This window comes from Branchiostoma belcheri, unplaced genomic scaffold (genome assembly GCF_001625305.1).
Source record: "Branchiostoma belcheri isolate BF01 breed outbred unplaced genomic scaffold, Haploidv18h27 scaffold60, whole genome shotgun sequence".
In the NCBI taxonomy this organism is placed as follows: Eukaryota; Metazoa; Chordata; class Leptocardii; order Amphioxiformes; family Branchiostomatidae; genus Branchiostoma; species Branchiostoma belcheri.
This window is the reverse complement of record NW_017804243.1, coordinates 574,643-590,327: the sequence shown is the minus strand read 5'-3', so window position 1 is coordinate 590,327 and position 15,685 is coordinate 574,643. Positions and strand designations below refer to the sequence as shown.

Below are 15,685 nucleotides of genomic sequence, written 5' to 3'. Positions count from 1 at the left end.
TGTTATTTGTTTTACGGAAAAATTCCTTTCATGTTGGTGTCAAAGGTCAGATGGTAAAGTGGCGGGAAATTTCTGGCGCGAACTGAATCTGTCGTCTGTACATCTGTAAATTTTCTCTCAGTTTCACTCGGCAAAATGATGGCCCAGCAGCTCAACTCCCCGCCGCTGAAGAGACAGAGGGCGGACAGGGACGGTCAGGACGAGCCAGACTCATCGGAAGGGTTCAGGTTCAGCCAGGAACCGACTCTGGACCAAATGTACGTCGGATGTGTGTGTGTGTGTCCGCCCCCCTCCCCCACTGTACTGTATGATATCCCTGTATTTGACTGTCTGTGTTGTAACTTGTACTAGGTTACTTTTTAGGTTGTGTAACTGCTTTGGTTATTACAAATTCACACCCACTATATTAGAGTATATATCTTGTTTTCTATCCTAACTTTGCATATAACTTTGCATAATCTTGACTGATACATAACATTTTTTATCATCAGAAGCCCTGTGCTGTGAAAATGATGATGGAAGAACTTTATAAATATTTGCACAACAAAAATTTGCACATGGTACCATTATGGCAAACTACATAAAGGGAGTAACAATAAGGTGATGTGTGTATAATGCTTTTCTATAATTCAAAATCCAGAATAATAAATTTAGATGCCGTGCACATGATACTGTTTACTATCAATGTTGAAATTTCACCAAAAGTTTCAGGACACATACTATGATAGATGTACATTGTAGTAATTTGTACATGTACACTCTGACCTTATACATTCTGGATCCTCACCCAGTGTCAAAAGTTACACACACATGTAAATATACAAGTCTCCACCAGACTTCTTTTGCGGGGTGAATAAATCGTAGAAATTGGCCTAAAATTGTAAAAAGGCCAGAGAAGGTAAATGGGGAAATGGAGCTTCTCTGGCTGGCTACCTTCTCTGGCCCTTGGTTAGGCCGATTTCTACGATTTATTCCCCCCGCAAAAGAAGTCTGGTGAAGACTATAGATATGTACTCATAAGGCCTGGAGGAGATTGTTAACTTTACTGCCCCCCTCCCCCATCCAGTCGAGCGATGCAGAACCAGTTTTCCCGGGAGAGAAACTGGGACCAGTTCCACACGCCGCGCAACCTTCTACTGGCCATGGTGGGTACAGCACTGCAGTACTGGGACAAACTGCAAGGGGGCAGATATGTCTTTCTTGTAACTCATTATTTGTTCCAATTCCTAAATCTGCCTACATAGTTTTTTCTCCCTTCATTCCAAAAGTGACACCAAATCATCTATACATGACAATAATGTAATTCATGTAGATGGTGGGCACTGCAGTACTGGGATAAACTGCAAGGGGGCAGCCATGTCCTGTCTTTTTAGGCCACATTGATATAATTTGATTCATCACTGAACTGAACATCCACGCTCACATTGATTTCTTGCCTGTTCTCCATAAAAACAAAAGCTAAGAGGGTATGGCCTGGGTGCCATCCTCCGTAGTCCATTGTGGCTACTGACAATAGAGAGCCGGCAGTAACTACGGAGGATAGCACCCAGGCTCCACAGAATTCCATAACTAAGTACGGTGCACAGGTGCCAACTCATAAATGCTGCAAAATTCCAGCATATGCCGACTTGTTGTAAAAGTAGTCACGTACAACTTATTCGAAAAGCAAGGTAAAAATCATGACGATAATCATAATGTATTTCATATACTACTACATGATGGGTACTGCAGTACTGGGATAGACTACAAGGGGGCAGCCATGTCATTCCTTTTTCAGAGTAAACTTAATATGCAAGAAGATGAGCTGGATCAAATACACTGCTGTTTAAATTTACAAAAAAAGATTACAAAAGAAAATGAACAGCAGAAGTGGCACTAGAAGGTTACAACCATCTACCACATAGACTAGATTATTGTAGAGACTCGTGCAAAGGGGAATAAAACCTCGCTTATCACTTTTGCAAGTGGCTTCTATTGTATGTATAGTTTTGCAAGAAAAAGACTCCCAATTTTGTTTTACTTACTGCTGATGACAGTTTATTTTTCCCTGTTCCCCACAGACTGGAGAAGTTGGAGAAGTTGCAGAGCTATTGTGAGTAAACAATGATCATTAGATTTTTCTTATCATAAATTGCATATCAATCAGTAGTTTCTGCTTATAAACCTGTATTTCCCCTCTGGTCTCTCAGTCACTGACGAAAGCTAGTGGATACTAGCTGAAACGTCTGGCCGTTTCCAAAATCATATCCAGTTGCTTGAGTAACTGTTTTTTGGCGTATCTTATTACCTGGTGTCTAAACTTCATCAACACAGATTTTTCTTAGTTTGAGCTATCATTTATTTTAATCATGGATTACTAAAGTTGGCCTACAAGACACTTTTTATTGAGGTCATGAGGGAAGAGTTCATATCAGACATAATATAACAAGCATTCAGGTTACATTGTACATGTTTCAAGGCCTCACAAATCCATAGCTATACATGCATTTCCTTCAAATATGCAATACCGGTATTACAAAAGTATAAATGAATGAAAGTTGGCATATGGTCTGTAACTGTTCATTTCTATAATTAGTGCATGATGTAAAAGTTTACATTTTAATTTTTTGGAATCCTTACTGCAACTCTTCCAGGTAAAGTTGCAGTCATACATTACACATGCCTCTATTTGCAGTATGAATTGTTTGTATAACTGAAATCGTGCTAAGAAAACAAGGCAGAGTGTTTGACTTTGAGACCAATTACTGTGGGAATTAGCTGTAGAACCATGTATGTTACTGGTTTGAGTTTCAGTCTATTTGTAATGGAGGAATAAGGCCCAGCCATGTCAGCTGTGTTTATTGACATAGATGTTCCCACAACTGTACCGGTGCAGCTAGGGCCACAACAATTTAATTTGTTGGTTCTCGGATTTTTTCAGAAAAAATATGAAGCGACAGGGCAAAAAAAAATAAAAATAAAAACTGGTCTAGGCATCCTATTATAGCCCCAAATGCTACGATAGGAGCCATGAAGTCAACACAAAAGGCTGGGTTAATATTTAAACAATGAATTTTGAACTTTTAATCAAACCACGGCATTGATAGACGTAAAAACTACATGACAGCTAGAAAGAAAAGGACTTTTCTCTACTGTTGGGGGCAAAATATGAGCATTTTTTAGTTGATTCAGAACCAGAATCTTTTTTTTTTTTGCAAATCAGAAAATTATGAAGAGGCGGATCCGAGAACCAACAAATTAAATTGGTGTGGCCTAGCCTGTAGATCGCTTACTGCCAACTGTCCGTCCCGGTAGCTTTTGTTTGGGAACCTTAACCTTCGGTGTTTACTGATCTAATTCCCATATCCAAGCTCCCTGCCACCCTCATGGTCTTCCAGATGTTGTCAGTGCATACACCATAACTTAGGCTGTTCCAAGGCAATTCACTGGATAGAGGAGTTTTCTTCAGAAAAAGACACACTGTACTGTATTAAAGTCACAGATGAATATCAACAATATAGCTGAAAGTCTAAACTCCAGACCGTCTTTAGTTTATAGATTGTAGTTGTAACAAGTACAAGCTATGTGAAAACAAACTAACGTGTGTAGAACTGTTTGAAAGTTTGAAACACACGGAGAAGGACCCCTACTCTTTTCTAGTGTAAAGGGATCTTTAAGTTAACATGCTGGAGACCAGGAGGTATGGCTATCCTGAAACTAAAGTGAGTGAGTGAAACACAGGACCTCTGGCTTTATGCTCTATCCAAGAGGACGTACCTAACTGAAGCTAGCTATAGTGTAGTACTCATTTTCACCTGAGTTGAGTGAGGAAATAGGTGTGAAGTGCTTTTCCCAAGGACACAACACTGGGGCCTGCCAGGGATTCGAACCCAGGACCTTTAGATTCTGAGTGAACACCACAAGACCACCTTGCCACCGCACATGTACATGTGTAGTTCACAAATCAATTTCACAGACTAATAGTGCTGCATACCTAAACCCACATTTAGGTTCAGGTCCGGATTCAAGTCCAGAGGTTTAGGTTCAGTTCCGGTCCAGACCTAAACCCATGGCATATACAAAATTGCATGTTGCCAACCTTGCAATGTTGTCTGGGTGAAATTTTGGCCACATAACATGGAGGCTAACACTTGACGATGTCCGATGGTAATGTTTTCTTCATTTTGCGGCAAAGTTTTTGCAATCTACGGAAGGTTTTATGTGGTTTGGAAAGAAAAGGGGTATGTGAAATGGTCTTTTATGGTAATAAGTCCAAACTCGGTTCTTAACTTTTAGGTTTTTTTGGACTTGAACCTAAACATTCTTACTACAAGTCCAGTGAACCGGTATCCAGCACTACAGACCAACCTTGGTCCAGTTTTCGCGGTAGTAAATTTGGGCGTGAGCTGACGGAAAAGTTGCCGACTGAAAAGTATGTAAATATTTATGTCCCAGTTAAGTTGTGGATATTTTTTCTAAAGGATGGTATGAAAAATAGCAGATGTGCGATCTCAGTCATATTAAGGCTTAATTTAGGGTAACAAGACACTATATAAGCAATGGTCACTTATAAGTTACCGGTACTTAAAGTTCCGCAAGACTCCAAACTTTTGAAGGCACCGTATTGGGTCCATTCATTCTAGTAAATTAGTTTGTACACTAGATCTGCTGTACAGTTAAACTTCATTTGAAAGACTCCAAAAGACTGCTGTTTTGTATCATTTAATGAAGAATATCTGTTCCTAAAGTAAGTTTCTGTTGTGAGGGGTGTCAAGCATCTCTCTTCACATTCAGGTTGTGACAGAAATTAAGACGCCACAAAGCAGCTTGCTGTTTTGTATTTGTGTTCATTGAAACTGTGAGGACATATTATACAGCCAATCAGTCGAAGTTAATTGCAGTGGTTTCTAAACAGTTTTAAGTGCTACCTAAAATCAGAGTGGTGCAGGTCAAATTTGCCTGGTGCAGGTGATTTTCAATATATATCTTTACATATGTTGAAAAAAGCTATTTCAAGCTGGTGTGTAATGCTGAAGGGCCGTTATCATCATACTGACTATACAGACACAGAATTTTCACATTTGAAGCATATAGTGTGCAAGATATTCTTGACATTCAAGCATCAGGAAATAAGCCTACGAAATTTCAGCGATCAAACTTCCTTGTTCTCGGCTGAGTTTTACCTTCCCAAGACCTACAGTACATGTACACATCAGTCCACCTTGTGTCAAATGCCCCAGGAGAGTCCAAATGGACACACACATGGTGATAACACAGGTTCAGGGTTGTGGGGATGGTCATGCCCATTTACTGTACTGTAATCTCCAGGCCACCCATGGGTGCCGGGGTCATGCTCACTTGGTCAGGGAGGGTCGCAGGTCTACATAATCCTAGCCTAAACTACATACAACCTTTCTAATGGGTTTTACAGACTCTAGTTTGATCTATCCTCCACCAGGTCTTTCTACGGGAATACGGATCGTAGAATTCGGCAAAAAAGAGAATCAAATGGGCCAAGGGAGTCCAGCCACGGGGAGGTAGTTTCTTTCCCTCCGCAGCATAGTCAAACCCCAAGGCGGACAAACTCCCCTGGCAAATATTCTCCTATATACATACCGGTAGCCAGCGTAGTTAGTCTGGTAGAGACAAAGTTTGATCCATAGATATAGAAGGGAACAGTTATCTCACATCATGGGCAAAAGAACATAGGAATTACTTTTGGTATTCTGCACAAGAAGACTGAGACTCAAGCGACTGGATACGACTGGATAATCAAGGGTTAGGTGTAACAAGTCGATCAGTGTAATGTAGCCAGCTGCCGCCGCACCGTGTACCAGCGAAGCTGGTGTGTTACGCCAGTGTGTTATATGACTTCAACTTGAAGTCAACTTAATTTTGCTTATGTTAACTCCCAGGCGCACTGTAATTGCAGTGTAGATAATAAATTCTGGACTTTTCTGGATCCAAAAGCTGGTACTCATGCCTGATAAACAAAAGAAGGCTGACATTCTGATGATGATTATTTTTCTATTGTCCCAAAAATGTCCCATATTATCTTTTTAGCTGTCCCAGCTTAAATTTTAGTGGTCAGTGGCCATTGGACCACCTTTAATTTCGAGCCCTGACACAGCCATTGTAAAGCCTTGGTTACAACCCACCGTACATGCTTTTTGTCCGTACGTTTTTTTGGAGGCTACGTCTGCTACGTTTTTCTGAAAACGTGCGTTGTACTCTCATCGGCTGTACAGGGCACGCGCGTTGCACGTACGGGTGGTGAATCCGCAGACCGCACGCATGAAAAGTTTTACATGCACTTAAAGTTCTACGGCGTGTCTGCGTGCTCCCAAATCCGTAGGATTCCGTACGGAGGCGGTACTCACCACGCACGGATGCCCTACGTTTGCCCAGGTTTTTGCACGCAGGACGTAAGGAGGGTTGTGACCAAGGCTTAATTAAGACATACCGGACTACAGTCCCAGTGACAGGCAGCTGAAGGTGCCCAGCTTGTGTCTCTCCTCCATGTTGATTATTTACCCTGTCAGTAGGGAGGTTTGTTACCTCCAGCTGGACTCTGCATGGGGGGATGTAGAGATGTAAACTGGACATGTTTTAAACTGTCTGTTTCTGGGGCAACTATTTAGATGGGCTGCTTAATGTGGCCTAGTGGTTAGAAGTCCTGATTCTGGGTCATAAGGTCTGCAAGGCAGGAAATACTGTGTGCATAAAATAATATGCACTTTTGTGCACCAAAAATTGGAGCTGTGCACATAAATGTAATTACATGTACCTTCATATGTTTTCCATAGCATTTGTGTGTGTGTATGTATGTATGTATGTATTTATGTGGTATGTGATGCTTGATAAAATAAGATAACAATTATGCAAATCAGGAGCTAATTTGCATAATTAATGCAAAAATTCTATAAATCTGCTGCGTTCAACAATAGGACTATGAAACACTTGTGATGTGATAGTTTTCGTGAATGCTCTTTGTTGAACCTTTGTCAAAGTCAGCATTTTATGTTTTTATGACCAGGAAAATATGTCTTGTACTACAACCAAGATATGCCATTGGTGTGGCCCAGTCGTTCTTAAGATATATCAGTCACATGTGGCTTACTTGAACACAGCTGAGTGTCATCAAACTCAAAGTGCGAAGTAATACGTATCTACAGGTAGCATCTCAAGCTACCTGTGCCACACTAACATAATTTATGCTTATCTGCTACTTTCATATTAAACTACATTATACAGCTGAGCTTTTCAAAATCTGTGAAAAACAGAGTAGCAAAAGTGTTATGGGGCTTCATTTCTAGAATTATGAGTCGATCTGAGGTAAAACATATTGAAAACAAGCTACCTCAGTGTAACACTGTAAGGCCTCTACCGCACTACAAACAGTTTGCTTGTGTACAAATATGGCTATGATTTATGGCAACAGTTGTCACTGTCACTCGTGGTTTGGATCGAGCCGTCATTGCCTTTCTGTTTCTTCATCACTTGATGTGAACAATTTTTGCATGCACCCTCGCACTGGCATAAAGTGTCAGCAGCAGTGGGGTGAACTAAAAACCAAAGTAGTGCTCAGTAGGGGCTCCCAAATGGGAACATGATAGTACCTGGTTAATACCTGTATAGAGTATTATAATGGTGGACATGCTAGGGTCATTAATATTGCATGTTAGATATAAGGTACCTCTTGTGCTTAGGGAGAATTCAAGTGAGTTTGGCCCCCCTAGCAGCTTGTTCTGGAACTTGCAGCATTTGAAGTTAGGTGAAGGTGAACATCATCAAACAGAATTTGCATAATTTATGAGGAAATGCTAAAAGATCCTTTTTTTAAGATAAGACTGTCATTGGGTGGGCAATATGATCAGCTGATATACTAGTACCGGTAATTCATGCACATGAGTCTCTTATTTGCACAGTAATGAGGACAAATGTATAATTCGTCAGTTGGAACGGTTTAAATCATTTGGCAATAGTGTGAGGTTATGGAAGTCTTTGTTTTTGACTGTGGAAGTACATGAATACTTGTGTGTTACGTACATAAAAGGTACTACATTGTATTGTAACGATATACATGCTACTATACCGCATCTTCTGAATGTTTGAGCATCAGAAAAAATGATAAAACCCTGTATTGCTTGTTTAGAATTTTTAACTAAGTTATAGAATTTCATTTGAAGCAACACTGTATGCTCTAAAGGGTGTGTATTGGGCATATGGGGAGACTGTTTGTCCTTAATTCTGTGAGGCTCTGTATGGGGTTTTATCCTGATTTTCTTCTGGTTTCAGTCAGTGGAGAGGAGAGGTGGAGGAAGGACTCCCAGGTAGGTTTTTTTTTCATCATCCGACTTTTGTTGATGTTTTTGAAAATTAGGTTAGAAGTTAGTTCTTGATGTCATACAAGCTGACTCTAGTACTATATAGTCCAGTCAGTGAGTTTGGCTTCTTCTTGCTTCTCTGTGATGATTTGTGTGCTGGTGTGACGCTGAAAGGCGGTTATACCGGCTATACAGATACAGATGATAGAAAGCTAAGAAAGGACATGTTTTAGGATCAGAGATTTGTCTAAACTCATTAGAAGTATGAATTTGTATTACTTATGATATGATTAGGTATATGAAGTACATTGATTTAATAATGATGCAGCCAGGCACTTTACACGACTTTCCTCACTCCACCCAGGTGTGAATGGGTACCTAACTTCCGTTGGGGAAAAGTCGTATTGAGGTCACCTTGTGGCGCTGTACAGACCTTTGCGACAGTTCCACAAAACGTGGAACAAATATGTACCATGTGTACAAAAAATGTATTATGTGTATTATTATTTGTATCAGGTGATTGTAAACCCTGCATCAATTCAGTACTATAAGGCTGCGATTGCACGGGTGATGTTTGGCCAATAAACCATAAACAATAAATAGAAGATTCACATGCCCACCTGTGTCCCTGTAGACTGGTCTGAGAAGGACAAGAAGCACCTGTCCCAGGAGCTGAGCGACGTGCTGATTTACCTGGTCCGTCTGGCGGAGAAGTGCCACGTGGACCTGCCTGCTGCTGCCGTGGACAAGATCAAGCTCAACAAGCTCAAGTACCCAGCCCACCAGGTGTATGGCTCCAGCAAGAAGTACACAGAGTACAACACACCTGAGAAAAACAGCTCATAATGTATACTGGTCATTGGGGGAGGGGGAGGGGGGCAAGAGATCATCAGAGAAACAACTACTGGTTGGGGATAGAGTCAAGTCATCACCAGGTGTACGGCTCCAGCAAGAATTACACAGAGTACAACACACCTGAGAAAAACAACTCATGATGTTACAAGAGATCAGCAATATCATCAGTTAGAAGTACACAGAGTATTCATGCCTGAGAAAAACAACAACTGGTGGACTTAAGTCACAACAGGGAAGAAGAAGAAGCTGAACATTAATAGAAGTACACCTAATATTAAACACTCAGTTAAAACGGCTCGGTTGAGGTGGTTAAAGGGGGAGGTATGAGGGCAAGAGATTTCAACATTCTTATCAGTTAGAACTGTTATCAGTGTATTCCATACCTGACAAGAACAACTCTTGTTACTGTACTGTCCAGGGAGAAAAAAAAAAAAAACATACACAGAGTATTCACAATACCTGATAGAAATAGCTCATGGTCATATTTGATGATAAACTAAAGTAGTCAACATAGGTGGTGTGGGCTGGGTTGGAGTTAATACTTTGTACCAAAACTAACTATTTGATAACATGTACAGGTGAATATTACCTACTGACCAGGTGAACAGGTGTCCCTTGCAGCTCCTTGTAACTTATATTGTATACAGGTGTTTCGGGTGTTAAAGATGTAACTGACTACACCTGGAGTTGACATGTACATTTTAAGTTTTAGCATTTTAGGTTGCAATAATAAGTCTACTAGTGTTAGATCCATTTGGCATTCTTGAATGTAGCTATAACTTGTAGAGGTAGCAAAACTACCGTCCAAATATCTTGAAGGAATGGACCCTTAGTAGTGATCAGACTGTGTTTTCAAGATAACAATTTTGAAGTTAAACACTTGCTGATAGTAACTTTAAGTGGAAAAATAGAAACTTTTCCAGTCAAAAATTAGGTCCATCCTTTAAGGTTCTTTGAAATCATGATCTAACTCTATTAAGTCTTCTTGCCATCTGTACATGTATGTGTATGTGTATGTGTATACATGTAATATACTTTGTACAAAAACTGGATACTCTATTTTAAGAGTTTTCAGGCAATTCTTTTTAGTTTTAGAGGCATAGACCAAAGATTACAACTTAACAGATCAGCCAAGCAAAATGTTTATTTCAGGTTTTAAATTTGCACAGCCAAAGATGAACATGTTTATTTTTATGTTTTTACTCCATGTTGATTGTAGCAGTTTTAGTCCTTGAGACATTCTTGTTGCAATGTAGATTTTAGACACAGCTGATGTAGACTTGTTCTTGTTAGTTTTTTGTAGCAACTTGTTAACTGTAAGTCCTGTTGTCAGGCTTAGACTAGACCTTATTTGCAGTACTGATGTTTCAGCGATTGTAAACCCTCTAGGTGGGTTGGTGTAATCTTTGTAAATACTACTTAAAAGTGGCAACATACTAGGATAAAGGGCTGTATATATCTACTAAATGTTCTGTTTGTTTGTTTGTTTGCTTGTTTGTTTGTTTGTGAATTGCATTACTCGAGGAGTTGTGGATAGATCATTCAGTAGAATATTTGGTACTAGTATGTGGGCAAATGCTGGGCTAACAAAGGACATGTTCAAGGTTCAATTATGGGCCCCCTAGCTGCTTTCTACAGTACTGATACTGTTTCTTTTCCATTTTGCGACTTGTTAAACCACACTGACTTTAAACAAGACCCCTTACTAACATTTAGGGCTACAAATAGATTTGTGCCAGCTTCCTTGTCACCCCCCTTTCAGACCCTCCAGTCTGGCACTACTACAGGAAACCTCAAATGCCACCGATTCCTGCCGTTACCCCACGACCCCCTCCACAGCCTCTAGCGAACCTCCCCGTCGCTAGGCAACCCGTGGTCCATCCCCTGCCATATCTCCCGAACCGTCCCCACATTGGAGGAAACAAGTGCGTCGTCGGCCGCGGTAGAAAGTCGCGGGTTCTTATCTTGGAGTCGGTCTTGGGGAGGCGCCCTTGAAGTGGACGCCCATCCTTCCTGAGGTTTTGGCTTTGGCGCTTGGCTGAGAGCGGGCAGACCTTTAGCTTAATGTTAGTGAGATTCGCTGGGTCTGCGGGAATATGTGGTGAGCCTCGGCGGTCTTGGAGTGGCAACTCTTAGGTAAGTCCTGACAAGTGCTTCAAACGGTCTATAGCGATGTTGTGTCCATACAGAATCAATAGTGCTTTATCCAGAATCAAGCGTGCTTTATCCAGAACCAAACCTGCTTTATCCAGAACCAAACCTGCTTTATCCAGAACCAAACGTGCTTTATCCAGAACCAAACGTGCTTTATTCAGAACCAAGCGTGCTTTATCCAGAACCAAACGTGCTTTATCCAGAACCAACGGTGCTTTATCCAGAACCAACAGTGCTTTATCCAGAACCAAACCTGCTTTATCCAGAACCAAACCTGCTTTATCCAGAACCAAACCTGCTTTATCCAGAACCAAACCTGCTTTATCCAGAACCTACCGTGCTCGATCCAGAACCAAACCCGCTTTATCCAGAACCAACTGTGCTTTATCCAGAACCAACCGTGCTTATCCAGAACCAACCGTGCTTTTATATCCAGAACCAAGCGTGCTTTATCCAGAACCAAACGTGCTTTATCCAGAACCAAACGTGCTTTATGATAAGTTTATCCACAACCAAGCATGCTTTATCCAGAACAATGCTCACGCACGGACCTGGATAGTCCACGTGTATCCTGAACCGTGCTTGCTATAGTTATACGTTCAGGGAAACGCAGAAACTATCCAGAATCGTGGCAGATCCTAACCCACATTAGTTCAGAAAATTTAGTCGATACACGTGTTATGCACATTTCCCTGTGTCAACAGTTCACATAATCTCTAGTGGTATTCCGTTTTGTTTTATTTGCATCTTTTTACAAATATTAACTAAATTAATGTCCTAAATGATCAAATTAGTATGTTGTTCTCAGCCGAACCAAGACATAAATACGTAGGTAAGTGTTAGGTTGTGCCCACGTGCAACGGTGTAGTTTTCCCTCTCCAAACTTCTTGGTTGAAGTTGTCTCTAGCCCGTCTACCTAGTCTGTGAGTGTTGTGCCCACGTGAAACGCTGTAGTCTCCAAACTCCATGGTTGAAGTTGTCTCCTAAAGGTACAGGAATGGCGCAGGTGCATGCAGCAAAGTTGTTGTTGGACCGCTCGAACTACTTTAGAACAACAAACCTTTCTTGGCTCGCTTTCTGTAGGGCCGGTTCCTGTGCGTGTGTGTGTGTGTGTGGTAGGTAGGGTTGCTTTCACATGTTTTGGGGTACTAGTAGTAGCAGTGTCGGGTTTGATTTCAATACGAACTTACTGTAGCTCAAGTTACAGTGAAAGTAACCCAGGAAAGCAGTAACTAAAGCAAGTAGAGGTATTGAAAACTGTCGGACGTTTCAAGAAGCAGCCACTATTTTTGCCAGTTCAAGAAGCAGCCACTATTTTTGCCAGTGACCAACGGAATCTGTAGTTAAAAGTTATCCAAAAACTATAGTTGCTTAATTTGAGTAGCAGTTTTCTTGTGTATCTCATTACCTGGATGCCTAACCTGGACGTTATAGTGAAAGATGCGCCATACAAAATAAACCCTGGACACTGGATACATTCTCTGAAGAGTCAAATGCTTCATCCGCTTACATTTTCATATAAAGAAGGGGACGTTCTGGGGTTGTTGTCACTTTTCTGAGTACAGGTGCAGAAAGGTGTCACACACCTGCAAATCTGCTAACACCGGAAAAGGCAAAACCTTAGGCCCTTCTCCCACTGGGATAGAATTGTTCGGATCGAGCCAAATCCGGACAATTCTCCCCTAAGAGGGCCATAATTTGTCTTGGCTTAGTTACGAGCTGGAAAGGTTCCCAGCAAAATAAAAAACGCGTCGTTTTGTCCCCGAAGAAGCGAGTTACCGTCCAGGCACGTCCGCGCACTGCCTACGGTCTCACGCCCCCCAGTTGGACAGTTTGGGACAGTCGCTGTCCCACGCTCCGGGTTGGGGACGAAAATTTCCTTGGGGACATGTTGGCCCTCAAGCTGAGGAGCTAGCCTGTATACTGGCCCTGGCAACAGTCTGCTTACCCTAGCAACAGTCTGGCACCCAGGCTAGTCCTGAAGCCGAGGAGCTAGCCTGTATTCTGGCCCTGGCAACAGTCTGGTACCCAGGCTAGCCCTGGAGCCGAGGAGCTAGTCTGTATACTGACCCTGGCAACAGTCTGGCACCCAGACTAGCCCTGGAGCCGAGGAGCTAGCCTGTAGTATACTGGCCCTGGCAACAGTCTGGCACCCAGACTAGCCCTGGAGCCGAGGAGCTGGCCCGCATACTGGCCCTGGCAACAGTCTGGCGTCCAGGCTATGTGTCACCGTGAGGCCCTCTGTTATTGCCCGGGCCTCCCGTCCTCCCTGCCCGAGGGAGCCGTCTGTCATCCCCGGTGAATCTTACCGCCTCACCCCGAGCCCACCGGGCGTCGCGCCAGGATAAACCCACTTCCACCGTCTTAAAGAATGTCTTCAAGAATTCAGACGTCTTCGGATGTTATCTTGGGATCTTCTGGACCCGTCTCGGAGTAAAGTCGGAGTTTCAGGAATAATAAACACCGGTCTGATCTTTGCTTTAGACTTTGATCAAGGTTCTAACGTTCCTCACGAGAGGAGTTCTGCATCTGGCCCGGAGGCGAGGGGAGGTGAAATATGGTTCCAGTGGGGCTGAGAAATATGGCGGGCTGATAGCCTCCGTAGCAGGCTTGTAGAACTTCAGGTTTGGTGGTCTTCGGCTGTTTTCTGATTAGCCTCCGTAGCAGGCTTATAGAACTGGGGTTTGGTGGTCTTCGGCTGTTTTCTGATTAGCCTCCGTAGCAGGCTTATAGAACTGGGGGTTTGGTGGTCTTCGGCTGTTTTCTGATTAGCCCAGTTCTACAAAAACGGGGGTAATTCAACCAGGCCGGCTATGTTGTCTGTGCAATCAGAAAATAGCACATAAAAGCTCCTGAAAACCCGCAAAACCCCCAGTTTTTGGCATGCGTTGGAAGCTAGCGGCTTGTCATCACGCACGGGCGGCGGGGAGTTGCAGTAGACACAGGTTAACATACGGAGTCTGTGTAGCGGTAAGAGGTGCGAGTGACGGACCTAGCCTGTCGTCGGGACGCGCAGTCTTGTTGGGATTTCCATACCCGACATCGTCCCGTGTTTGTGGACAGACGGAGCCATTCTGACTTCTGTCAGAAATGTAGATGTGTGAGAGAGGTGATGCGATCCTGGTTGCGTGATCTGAACCTGCTGTTATGTTCTTAAGTCTGAATCTTGCTGAGGAAGAAATGATCCTTATTATTGACATGTAAGGTCACGATTTTTTCAAAGGTACCATAAGTCTTACGCTTGTGAAGAAGTGGAAGAGGTTTAAGCCCCCTAGCAGCTTCTTTTCAACTGCAGGTTCCAATTTTGTATGGAACTTTGAAGAATGATAACTCAAGATCTTAACAAATGTTTATGTATTGCCTTGACTATAGTTACTTTCGTTTTCGTAAGAAGACCTCCGATATGCAAAAATGTGCAATAAGGGTCTTCATTCGTTCATTTAAACATTCATTCAATATAACTCTTCACGGATCCTCAGTGTCTCTAAGAAGGGACTAACACCGTGTCCTTAAAGACACGTGTAAGGTCGCGTCTTGTCTTGACTTGAGTCATGTTTTGTGGCAACCCTTAAGCCGTCCTGGGAGGTTGTCTTCATCAACGCGTTTGCGACTTAAGTTCGTGTCTTGGTCAATAAGAACTAGATACAAGAAGCGTGTCGCGTCTTAGTAGGTTCAAACGTCTGCTAGCTTGTAGCCTCTGCTCTACAAGCACAAGTTTGGGCTTCGTCTTGTTTTTGGCATGTTTTTAGGCTTTTTTTTAAATCCAGATTTCGTTTTGTACCGGTATCTTTTTTCGCTAGCCAAATGGTTGGCGTGTTGGATACTGACTGCCAAATTTGATACTGCCTGGCCAATTTGAGATACTGTCTTGTCAATTTGATACTACTCGGCGAATTTGATTCTGTCTTGCATGAAAACATCTGCTTGGAGATTATGCTATCTCCTCTTCCAAGATGTGCAGTTGTCTGAAGACATGCACATAATAGGCTAGGAATCGTGCTATCTTGTTATTGAGGAGTGAACAGCGGGCTCACATCACGAAGTGCGGATGATATCAGCTTGCTGAGACATCCTGAGATGTGACAGAAGTCATGGATCAGGCGCGTCACCGTTCTTACACAAACACGCGGCGCTGCTGCCACAACTATGGGGACCGTGGAACAATATCACACGTGTACTCACAACTGTGGGGACCATTAAACAATATCACACGTGTTTATCTGTACTCACAACTGTGGGGACCATTAAACAATATCATACGTGTTTTTCTGCCTCCTGAACTTTTGGATTTCTACTTCAGACGCTTCACCGGTCCTACACAAACACACGATGCTGTAGTCCCGACTGTGTGTGTGTGGGGGTGGGGGGGG

At 42.6% G+C, this 15,685-nt stretch overlaps 2 protein-coding genes across 2 annotated transcripts in view; both read left to right on the top strand.

Annotated features, from left to right (window-relative positions):
* Nucleotides 1-57: 57 nt before the first annotated feature.
* Nucleotides 58-9,583, top strand: LOC109482818 (dCTP pyrophosphatase 1-like). Its single transcript, XM_019785661.1, has 5 exons — nucleotides 58-257; nucleotides 1,067-1,145; nucleotides 2,061-2,092; nucleotides 8,278-8,312; nucleotides 8,941-9,583. The coding sequence occupies exons 1-5, from the start codon at nucleotides 136-138 to the stop codon at nucleotides 9,150-9,152; spliced, it is 480 nt and encodes a 159-aa protein (XP_019641220.1). The 5' UTR covers nucleotides 58-135; the 3' UTR covers nucleotides 9,153-9,583.
* Nucleotides 9,584-11,104: 1,521 nt separating this feature from the next.
* The window catches only part of LOC109482821 (carbohydrate sulfotransferase 1-like), a 38,555-nt gene continuing 33,974 nt past the window's right edge, over nucleotides 11,105-15,685 (top strand). Inside the window, exon 1 of the mRNA XM_019785663.1 lies at nucleotides 11,105-11,297. The gene's annotated coding sequence lies outside the window, so the exon portion shown is untranslated. The remainder of the gene's footprint in view (nucleotides 11,298-15,685) is intronic.

Excerpts from the sequence above, each read along its gene's own strand:
- LOC109482818 (XM_019785661.1), top strand. The coding sequence starts at position 136 with ATGATGGCCCAGCAGCTCAACTCCCCGCCGCTGAAGAGACAGAGGGCG. Across the intron at positions 258-1,066 it reads GAACCGACTCTGGACCAAAT|TCGAGCGATGCAGAACCAGT; the intron begins GTACGTCGGATG and ends TCCCCCATCCAG. Across the intron at positions 2,093-8,277 it reads GGAGAAGTTGCAGAGCTATT|TCAGTGGAGAGGAGAGGTGG; the intron begins GTGAGTAAACAA and ends TTCTGGTTTCAG.